We start from the raw sequence: 12,227 nt of genomic DNA on the forward strand, positions 1-12,227 counted from the left end.
GTAGAGCAAATTGCTGAAAATTTTTACTGAAATGATAGAAAGGTGTCAAATCACGCAGGGAATCACTGTGATAGAATAGTATCAGGATACACAGAACATTACGGCTACATTAAAAAGGTGTCAGGACACACAGAACATTACGGCTACATTAAAAAGGTGTCAGGACACGCAGAGCATTCAAGATATGACAGAAAAATTTTAGGGCACACAGAGCATTTCAAATATAACAGCAAGGTATCAGAATATGCAGAACTTGGATTGATTTCCCCCAATTCGCAACAAAAAGGAGCCCGATATGCTAATGCGGCCATTGAGCAACATTCTGCAACTGTCTCTCTCTTTTTATTCCCGTTCTGAAAATGTGCCGGCATGTAAAATGGTACTTGGCATATTGTAACCGTGGCTATATTGAGCACTATTAGTTTAACATGGAGTATCTGCGTTAATGGACGTGGATGGCGAAAGCAGGCGGAGGGAGGACTTGGCAGGACATAGAGAGAAAATGCTCCCATTAGCAGTGGATTCCTTGTATCCCGGGTACGGGGCTGAGACGATTTTCTGTTTAATTAGGATTAAATGATGTTGTTATAGCACAAGACAAATTACCACCATATTCCTTACAGTGACCCAGCTCGCTTGCTGGAGCGTCAGTAATGGGCTATAATATGTAATCTTCTGTGTGCTGTCTGAGCATAAATCCTGGTGCAAACCATGAGCCACTATCCGGAGGAATCAATGAATAGATGAGTAGAACACTGGCACATTTACAGCCTCTTCATCCATAGTAATGTCATGTTTACCCCACAGGAGAGGATATGAGATGATGATGCTATTTACTGGTGAGACTCATACATCAGCCACAGAGGAGACCGTGCATGGAGATTAATGACTTGTAACATACGGTAACATATAGAAGACAATAATAAAAGATGCAGCAAACGGTGCATATCTGACAAAAAAACAATCACATCCTCCATAGGAATCTGAATCAGGGGTATCAACTTAGTAATCCTATCAGACCGCGGCCAATTTTAATTTTTTATATTTGCGCTTTCGTTTTCCCTCTCTTCTTCCATAACCCATAACTTTCTTTTATCGACATATTCGTATAGGGTCTTATCTTGCTTTCCTAGCTTTAGTTTTTATTGGTAAATATTGGGGTACAGACGATGGTTTGCTCACATTTAAATTTTTGTTTGTTTTTTTTTTAGGGGAGAGGTGCAGTGACCAAAAAAAAGGCAATTCTGACGTTTCAGCTTCATTTATTTTTTTTCATCACGTCCCATTTCACGCCGTCAGGAATGGAGAGGTGGCTGCTAGTGATGAGCGAACATGCTCGGATAACGTGTTATCCGAGCGTCTGGGCGCGCTTGTACATTATGTACAAGTCCCTGCAGCTGCATGATTTGAGGTTGTTAGACAGCCTCAACGCATATGGGGATTGCCTGTTTGTTACGCAATCCCCACGTGTTGAGGCTGTCTAACAGTCGCAAATCATGCAGCCGCAGAGATTCGAGCATAATATAATAGCACGCCTAGACGCTCAGGTAACGCCTGAGCATGCTTGGATAAGAATATCACAGCACGTTCGCTTATCACTACACAAGCATGGTTCTCTCTAATCATTTCTACGTAAGTTCCTAAAACTGATGAGCATAGATGTGTGGCTAAGTTATTAGAATAATACATGGAGGTTAACAAAAAAGGACACACAACAGTAAACGGCCGCTCACCTGGTGGATCTCCTGCCAGCCGTTCTCATCTTTGCATCCCACTGTGGCATGCTCGTGCAGTAACAGTTCACAGCAGTAGGGGTCTCCACCCACCATTGCAGTGTGGTACAAAGGGGTCAGTCCTCGGCTGTCCTTGTAGTCGGCGGACGCTCCCAACTCCAACAGAGTCTGCAAGTGATGGTATATAATGAAAAGTGAATCAGTCATTCATTATCAATGGGGATAAAAGAGTTATAACACAACGCAGTAAGCAAAGATAATGCAATATCTCCACTAGACGTGGGTTACAGCTAATATTGAGGACCAATGCCACATTTTATATGTCACCATGTAATCGCAATCTAATGGAGCCCATTCACCTGTCATCTGACAACGTCTCTTGACTCCGCTATACCCATGCACATTCGGATTGGTTTAGCATGCACATGTTTTCAATGGAGAGAGGAGAGTAGTCGCTGCCAGACACCTCTGGTGAGGAAGCAGTCTAAAATTCCCATGGACGTCCCTTTTGCTCTCAGGGCTAACGGAGCAGTCAGGCAGCAGTTTTTCACTTTTTCTCACCATGGAGAACACATGATCGTACAGCCAAGTATTACTCATTCGTCAGCTCATCAGCGGCACATTTACGTAGGACAACAGTCGGAAATAAGGTTTTTTTAAGCAAGGTCATTTATGGATTATAGGCCCATATAAATGGACCTTGGGTCTACTCATATGAAGTTTGGATGTGGATTATGGAGCAGTTTCTGTTCCAAAATCTCCATGAAAAACCACTTCAAATGCTCTTTGAATAATCATCTTACTGATGTCAAAGGAAAACCATGACTATAGAGCACAATTGGAAAAGGAAGTAATGTGCAATTACTACTTGAGAAAACAAATTTGACTTCTTAATGAATAAGTGCAAAAAATATCTGCAAAGTACGAACAAACAAGTAAAAAAAAATAATCAAAAAACAGAAAATTCAGCCAGAATACCCAAGTTAAAAAAACTTTATATGAACAAATCCATAAAGTGTGTGGCCAGTATCACAAGTGGTCCACACAGATAAAAAAAAAAAAAATAATATTACACCATCATAACAAATAGCATTATTTTCTAGGTGCATTCTGGATAATTGAGCAGAGCGGTGCAGTTTCTTAACTAGGATCTAATTGCACAGAAACAGTAAATCCATTTAGTGACCATAATGGCCATTCTGATCTGGCACATAATGTGCTCGATAAGAGCTCAGGGTCTGAGCAATTTGCAATTTCCCATTTTTCTCGCCAGGTGCATTCTGAGAAGACAACCTTGTAATGCAGAATATAACACAAGCAGCACTGAAACTAATGGAAGATTTCAAGACAGGTGACCCAGTAAAAAGCAGAAATATATGGAATTAAATTCAGGCCACGAGAAACCCTGGAGGGGTACATGATTCTCCGAGATGAGAAACAGTTTGAAAATGCTCAGTGATACGATGAGTGAAACGATGAGTAACCTGAGGGGTCAGCACATGGAAAACTACCCTCATTACAGGCCAAGGATAGCATGACAGGAACTGAGAGGGTTAGTGCTGGCAGAATAAAGTCAAGTACTTGATAGATAGATAGATAGATAGATAGATAGATAGATAGATAGATAGATAGATAGATAGATAAAACAGATAGCAGCACAAACTTGAGCAGATTTTGGGTGCAATAGTCCTGAATAATGCGGTTGTCCAATGCAAAAATATAAATTGAAATAAACCAGGCAGCACTCCAGGTAAAGGGAAAATTGTGGACTTTAATCCAGCGCCAAGCGGTGCAACGTTTCGATCTCGCAGCACGGTCTTTGTCAAGCGCAGTGTTACCATAGAATCGTGCACTTTTTATACATATATCTTCAATTTACCAATATACAAAAATTAGCATATATTAAATATAAATCACAATCAAAGTGTATGAAAATTACATTGCAGTAAATATGAGAACCATCATAGTGTTTACATATATAAGGTGCATGTTAGAGTGCAAAACACTATATCCAACCGTACCTACAATCATTGATAGAGCTAGATTAACAATGATTAAAAGATGTGAAACACCTGTGATATTTACAATGCATAAACATTATAAATCACCTGGAACCCTCAGACCCATGTTGTAGTTCTACCATAACAGCATTCTCAGAGCACCGCTGAGCAGGTCAGTAATCAGAGACTCCCGATTGGCCACTCGACAATGATGTCAGCGATGATAACAACGCACACGCTCACTAGGCATTTCCACGCCCCGCTCCACCATTTTTGCGTTGGACAACCGCATTATTCAGGACTATTGCACCTAAAATCAGCTCAAGTTTGTGCTGCTGTTTTTTCTATTTAGCTATTTTTGTCCATTGATAGCTTTTTTGTTTGATATATATCTGTGGACTATGGCTATGGATCCAGATGAGCCTGTGATTTTTTTTCCTACAGTGTGGAGGACAAGGAGAGGATCATAGGGACTATAGGGGGTTCTGCTGCATTTTTGGAAAACCCTTCTGTGTGAGAAACAAAGGAGATATGAGAATGACCTGAAGCGGTTAACTACAACTGAGCTGCGTTTACTGACTCTGGGTGAAAACTATAAAGGCGGAAATCATACCAAGGGGCTTACGCTCGAATGTGAGGCCGAATTTAATAATGAATTCTCCAGAATTTTGTGCAAGGGTCTGTAAGATTTCTTACAAAATTGGAACTAAAACTAAAAGGATGTATGTCGGACATTGATTGGAAGAATTTTTCTGAGAACGTTTCTTCACATGTTTCAAAGTTACGTGATGAACTTGAGGAAAATAAGCGTAAAATGATGACCTTAATGTTGATTTTAAGATTCATTCTCTGTCTTAATATGCAGTACATGTGTTAATTGATATTGATGGATTTTTTGAAAAAGTTATCTTTTTTTATAAAAAAAATTTTTATTTTTTCGCTTTTTAAAATTTTTTTCCCGTATAAACCCTTATAGATCTCTCTTGTTGTATTGTACTCTGATATGAGTTTATTTGTATTTATTTGAGCCAATTTTGGTTCATTATTTTTTGTTTTTTTAATAATAACTAAATGCTCTTTTTTATTTTTAAAAGTTGAATCCCTGGATAGAAACTCTTCCCAATGATTGTTGTATGTTCCTTTTGTATATTGTATAAAGTATATGAGATAAATTTATCCTAAAGCCCGAATTTTGCTAGTGACATCTGGCACCCAGTTTATATGGTGAATGCATTTAGCCCATAGTGCATAGTGGTGGCGCAGGGGGTTAATCCCCTCTGTGATTGCTGGCTGTGTGCTGGTACTCCACCTCTGTCCTCTAGGGGGCATGTAGCGTAGTGCTTGTGGCTTATGCACAGCCATTGGTTTGAATGTTTTGGGTGTCCAGTTCATCACTTAATACGATCACTACAAGTGCTCCATTCCATTTAAGTATTGAGATTCATCTCTTTTGTGAACAAATGCTGTTTTTTCTTATGAAATACTGTGTGGGCATAGTTGCCAGCACTTGCAATGGTGGAGCGGGGTGTGGAAACGCCTAGTGAGCGTGTGCGTTGATATCATCGCTGACATTATTGTCGAGTGGCCAATCGGGAGTCTCTGATTACTGACATGCTCAGTTGTGCTCTGAGAATGTTGTTATGGTGGAACTACAACATGGGTCTGAGTGTTCCAGGTGATTTATAAGGTTTATGCATTTTAAATATCCCATAGGCGTTTCACATCTTTAAATCATTGTTAATCTAGCTCTATCAATGAGTGTAAGTACGGTTGGATATAATTTTTTGCACTCTAACATGCACCTTATATATGTAAACACTATGATGGTTCTTATATTTACTGTAATGTAATTTTCATACACTTTGATTATGATTTATATTTAATATATATGCTAATTTTTGTATATTGGTAAATTGAAGATATATGTATAAAAAGTGCACTATTCTATGGTAACACTGTGCTTGACAAAGACCGTGCTGCGAGGTCGAAATGTTGCACCACTTGGCGCTGGATTAAAGTCCACAATTTTCCCTTTAACTGGAGTGCTGCCTGTTTTTTTTCTAGAGAGATAGATATAGACACAGTTGTGCTCAAAAGTTTACATACACCGGCAGATTTGTTGCTTTCTTGGCCTTTTTTCAGAGAATATGAATGATAACACCAAAACTTTTTCTCCACTTATGATTAGTGGTTGGGTGAAGCCATTTATTATCAAACTATTGTGTTTTCTCTTTTAAAATCATAATGACAACCCAAAACATCCAAATGGCCCTGATCAAAAGTTCACATACCCTGGTGATTTTGGCCTGATAACATGCACAGAAGTTGACACAAATGGGTTTGAATGGCTACTAAAGGTAACATCCTCACCTGTGACCTGTTTGCTTGTAATCAGTGTGTGTGCATAAAAGCTGAGTGAGTTTCTCGGATCCAGACTGACCCTTGCATCTTTCATCCAGCCACTGACGTTTCTGGATTGTGAGTCATGGGGAAAGCAAAAGAATTGAACTGTATAAAACAGGAAAGGGATACAAAAACATATCCAAGGAATTGATAATGCCAGTCAGCAGCGTTCAATCTGTGATTAACAAATGGAAAATCGGGGCTCTGTAAAAACAAAACCACGGTCAGGTAGACCAACAAAAATTTTGTCCACAACTGCCAGGAAAATTGTTCGGGCTGCAAAGAAATACCCACAAATAACATCAGCTGAAATACTGGACTCTCTGAAAACTAGCGGTGTGGCTGTTTCAACATGCACAATAAGGAGGCACTTGAAGAAAAATGGGCTGCATGATCAAGTCGGCAGAAGAAAGTTATTTCTGCACAAATGGCCACAAAGTATCTGGCCTACAATACGCAAAACAGCACAGAGACAAGCCTCAAAACTTCTGGAGCAAGGTAATTTGGAGACCAAAATTGAACTTTTTGGCCACAACCATAATTGTTACATTTGGAGAGAGGACTAAGGCCTTTGATAAAAGGAACACCATTCCTACTGTAAAGCACGGAGGTGGATCGCTGATCTTTTGGGGATGTGAGCTACAAAGGCACAGGAAACTTGGTCAAAGTTGAAGGAAAGATGAATGCAGCACGTTATCAGCAAATAATGGAGGCAAATTTGCAATCAACAGCCCGAAAACTGCACATGGGACGTACTTGGACATTCCAATATGACAACGAGCCAAAACACAAGGCCAAGTCGACCTGTCATTGGCTACAGCAGAACAAAGTGAAGGATCTGGAGTGGCCATCTTAGTCTCCTGGCCTCAACATCAGTAAGCCACTCTGAGGAGATCTCAAGCGCGCAGTTCATGCTAGACAGCCCAGGAATTTACAGGAACTGGAGGCTTTTTGCTAAGAGTGGGCAGTTTTACCATCTGAGAAAATAAAGAACCTCATCCACATCTACCACAAAAGACTTCAAGCTGTCATTGATGTTAGAGGGGGCAGTACACGGCATTAAGAAATGGGGTATGTGAATTTTTGATGAGAGTCATTTGGAAGTTTTGGGTTGTCATTATGATTTGAAAACACAGTAGTTTGACAATAAATAGCTTCACCCAACCACTAAACATAAGTGGAGAAAAAGTTTTGTTGTTATTCATATTCTCTGAAAAAAGGCCAAGAAAGCAAAAATTCTGCCAGGGAATGTAAACTTTTGAGCACAACTGTAGAAGATAGATAGATAGATAGATAGATAGATAGATAGATAGATAGATAGATAGATAGATAGGGGAATTGAAGTCTGGGGCTTGTCCACATACCCAGACTGGTAAAGGTGGGATTCCAGCTCAACAGAAATATTCTACCTCAAATTCTGCAAGCTCATTCCACAGGTCCATCGAAGTCCCTCCAACAGTGCTGTTGGGCTGAGCTGAGCAAAATACCTCTACACCTAGCAGTCCAGAAGATGGCGCTGTCATTCTGGGCCCATCTACATAGTAGCAGTCCAAGTCATTATCACCATAAAGCCTTGCTATATGTAAGTGATCCAGATGAAATAAAGCCCCCTGAAACAGCTTGCCTAAATACATGCTGAGCTAAACCATATCAGCCTGAGAAAAGCAGGAACCAGGAAGATGGTAGAGAAGGGCCATTAGGTCAGTCAGTGACTAGTGGAACCTCACAGAAACTGACCATATACTGTCTACAGACTGGTCCCATATCTGGAGAAACTCCTGAGCCCCAGAGACCATAAGATCCTGAGCCGGTACAAACTCAGTGCCCACAAGCCTGGCCATCGAACTCAGCCGGAACAGACCTACAAGCTCCGTGAGGACAGACTGTGACCATATTGGGTCATGGAGAACAAGGAGGATGAGAATCACATCCTGGCTACACTACACCAAATAATTACACATTATGTACCTGCTGAAGTTGAAGGGAAATGACAATCCCTTTAAGGGATGTCATGGCCAAGTGATGCGATATCTCTAACTAAGATGGAAAAATCCGGTAATGTTATATTTGGAGAATTTTGTCTTGGAGCCGGTTAAACAGAGAAGCAGATCTAGCGTCGTAATCTAAAAAGGCAAAGAAGCGCTGACAGACCCATCTGAGGATGTAAAGTTCCAGATAATAATGGGATTTCTGTAGAGAAAAGTCTGCAAGAAGTCAGAACCTCACAGACGGATGAGATGAAGCCAGGAACAAAGGCTTTAGCGAACCAAGAAAAGAGAGTTTGCAGAGACTGCATGAACCAGGGCGGATGATGTGAATTTTTTTTTTTACTTTTCACAATCTACAGGAATAATGCACAGCTCTCGCAAACAGTACAGGTGTACCAGGTGGGTTTATTTTTATGCAACTTTCTATGGTCTGTTTCATTTCCAAAATCACCGATTGTTGTCAGTTTAGATTGTTTTGTAGCTCCGTGTGCAGATACTGACTTGTACAGAGACAAATTTATGGGGCTTGACTGTACCAATGCATTTTTATTTTCCTGTGCAAAGAAATATGACTTCATTTAGTTTCATGCACCAGGCCTGTGGAGTGGGTAAGCCAAACCTCTTGCTTCGACTCCAACTTCACAGGCCTGGTCACTACTAAGCATGTACATAAAGTGCAGCACAGATTCATCTCAACTAAAAGCCGAGATACTTAGATCAGGAACAGAACAGACATTTACAGGACATTTCATAACTTTCCCAAATTATTATGAAAAAGTTACAGGACATCCTGCATTGTACTGCTGTACACAATTTCTTACATATTTTCTGAGCACGAGTCGGTCCATTTCATACTGAATCCACCAAAATGGAAACAGACTCAGACTCTGAGTCCACAGCCATGGCATGCACACACTGGGTCATCCTGGACACCTTTTTCCATTTCCAACTTCCTAAATAACGGTGCCACGATTAAAAGTAACATCTTAAGATACTGTCACACTTAGCGATGCACCAGCGATCCCGACCAGCGATTTGACGCGGTCAGGATCGCTGGTGCATCGCTAAGTGGTCGCTAGTGAGCTGCCACACAGGCAGCTCAAGGGGTCGGAGGTCGCTACTTACCTGTCACACTAGGCGATCCGGACGTCCTCCCCCCGGCTCCACGCTCGTCTCTCCACAGGAAGCGCAGCAGGAAGCTGACGACGAGAAACTGTCCAGGACGTTCTCGCGCGATCAGCAATAACCAGGGGGGAGTGGGTCGGAGGTAAGTATCAGACATAGCGATATCGCTAGCAATATCGCTATAACGTCACAAGATATTGCTAGCGATATTGCTAAGTGTGACAATACCTTAAGAGGTTAAACTGTTCCAATTGTCATTAACTGGGGTGCGCAGTTGTATAACATAGGTCCCGAAGCCTGTAGACAAAAAGCCTCAGATGCCTTATTATAGAAAGAGCATAGCCTACATGGGATATCAGTCTCTGTGTGCACGAGGTCTAATAAAAATCTACACTTCACTGACGACAAGCACAGATCTAGAAGTATAGAGATACTTTATGGTGCCACTTGCCACTCTTTTGCAGCCACAAAGAAGTCACATATTATCTGAGCCCTCCCCTAGGACACACCTGTGTCTCTCTCCCTGAGATGTTGCACCACCCCAAGTCTTCTTTTTCCTGTGATTAGAAGCAGCAGGAGACTTTCCAGCTCTCGGGACATTAGGGTGTCTCACTTTTGTTGTCTGCCGGTTTTCACGTCTATTAAGAGCTGACAAGGAAGTCTATATTCTGATCATCCATTTGTACGCCATCACAATAATGGATAATTAATAGAAGGGCTGCCGTAAGCTGATGATCATTGCTCTCCGATGCATCCCTTGTGTCAGTGAATCATCACTATAACATTTATATTACTTGTTGGATTGTGTGAAGAAAAAAACTACAGGTTTTAGATTAAGTGACTGAGCTGAAGACACAACATATCTAATCCCAAGTGTTCTCTTATGTCATGATCGCATACAATAGAGCATTTCTTCTATTATATAGATTGTGGCTTCTTAGCTCTGCTGACATTGACACAATGTGGCATTATTAGGGGTATATGGTTTCACTATTTAGATTTATGAAATGTATAAGTGTTTCATTGCACATATTTATTAACATTTATACAACGATTTGCATTTTTACCAATAAATCAATCAAATAAGCAAGATCTCCAAACAACACCATGAAGACCAAGGAGATCTGCAAGCAACACCATGAAGACCAAGGAGATCTCCAAACAACACCATGAAGACCAAGGAGATCTCCAAACAACACCATGAAGACCAAGGAGATCTCCAAACAACACCATGAAGACCAAGGAGATCTCCGAACAACACCGTGAAGACCAAGGAGAACTCCGAACGCCACCATGAAGACCAAGGAGATCTCTAAACAAGTCAGGGACAAAGTTGTTGAGAAGTACAAGTCAGGGTTGGGTTATAAAAAAAATCTCTCAGTCTCTAATGATTCCGTGAAGCACCATCAAATCGATTTTGACCTAATGGAAAGAACATGGTACCACCACAAACCTGCTAAGAGAGGGCCACACACCAAAACTCTCCGCCCGGTCAAAAAGGGCGTTAATCAGAGATGCCGCACAGAGGCCAAAGGTAACCCTAAAGGAGCTGCAGAGTTCCCGTGCAGAGGCTGGAGTAGCTGTCCATATGACCACAAGTTTGCCAAAAGACATGTGGGAGACTCGCCAAATGTATGGAAGAAGGTGCTGTTGTCAGATGAGACCAAAATTTAACTTTTTAGCCACCAAGGTGAAGGCTATGTCTGGCACCAAATCAACACAACTCATCACCCCAAGAACACCATTCCCACAGTGAAACATGGTGGTGGCAGCATCATACTATAGGGATAGTTTTCAGCAGCAGGGAAAGGGAAAATGGTCTGAGGGGAAGATGGATGGTGCGAAATACAGGGATATTCTTAAGCAAAACCTGTTTCATTCTGTCAGTGATTTGAGACTGGGCCGGAAGTTCGCCTTCCAACAAGACAAAGACTTAGAGCATACTGCTAAAGCAACACTCAAGTGGTTTAACGGGAAACGTGTAAATGTTTTTGAGTGACCGAGTCAAAGCTCAGACCTTAATCCAATTGGTCAGAATTGAAGATTACTGTTCACCAGAGGAAACCATCTAAATTGAAGGAAAAATATCTATAAATGACCCAGTAAGTAAATGACAATTCCAAAATTAGAATATAGTCCTACAAAGATCAAAACAGGAGTAGCAACGCCAAGATAAAATATTAAATCTTTATTATTATATAACCGATACAAAAATATCAAGAATAAAACAATAAAAAAACAAAAGACATCACACAGATATGGTAACCAAACAAGATATCTTACATTAAATTACCAATGATATCACATAAAATATTGTAAGTACATGAATTTATTCAATCCACCAGTTGTGGCGGTATAACAGGTTCAATGATATACCAACACATTTATGACATTACTCTACGCATAGTTAACACACTACCCAAGTCCATATTCCTAAGACCAAAATGGGCAACACTTCACACTTCTTCCCAGGAAGAAGCATCAGCGAAACGCACGTCGGGGTTGAGAGTGTCAGCGTGCTACTCGGCGCTACATGTATAAAGCAAGATAAAAATACAGGTAATATGTGTGGGGCACGGGGCATTGGCGGTTTATCATGAATTTAGGTTTGCAACCACTAGTGTAATTATATATGCATGTGAGAAAATTGTCTGCACCGTGTCATGTCAGGAAACAGAGCCCAGCTGCCTGAGCTTTAATTTACCTGCATCACACCATAGCATCTGCGATATTGGTCTTTGCAAGCAGAGAAAGAAAGATAATATCATAATTATGAAGGATTAAAGGTATTATGATATACTATAGGGGTAATTATAGATACTATAATTAGTAGTATGATTATATATTCATTAATTATTTGGAAAAACTTTGACCGCGCCTTTGTATATCCCTGTATATTTTTTTGGAGTTGCTTTAACTGACCTCTTGTGTGTTTATGGTTTGAGGTCTCCTATTTTTCATATAGTCATGCTTTTAAT

At 40.7% G+C, this 12,227-nt stretch overlaps 1 protein-coding gene across 5 annotated transcripts in view; it reads right to left on the bottom strand.

The window, feature by feature from the left end:
• Window positions 1-12,227, bottom strand: part of SHANK2 (SH3 and multiple ankyrin repeat domains 2) — a 641,049-nt gene that overhangs the window by 425,148 nt on the left and 203,674 nt on the right. For all 5 annotated transcript variants that reach the window (XM_073541767.1, XM_073541764.1, XM_073541768.1 and 2 more), the window contains one exon: window positions 1,734-1,901. In XM_073541767.1, coding sequence (XP_073397868.1) covers window positions 1,734-1,901 — 168 coding nt within the window. The remainder of the gene's footprint in view (window positions 1-1,733; window positions 1,902-12,227) is intronic.

This window comes from Dendrobates tinctorius, unplaced genomic scaffold, assembly GCF_039654945.1.
Source record: "Dendrobates tinctorius isolate UK_male_01 unplaced genomic scaffold, ASM3965494v1 ptg000124l, whole genome shotgun sequence".
Classification (NCBI taxonomy): domain Eukaryota; kingdom Metazoa; phylum Chordata; class Amphibia; order Anura; family Dendrobatidae; genus Dendrobates; species Dendrobates tinctorius.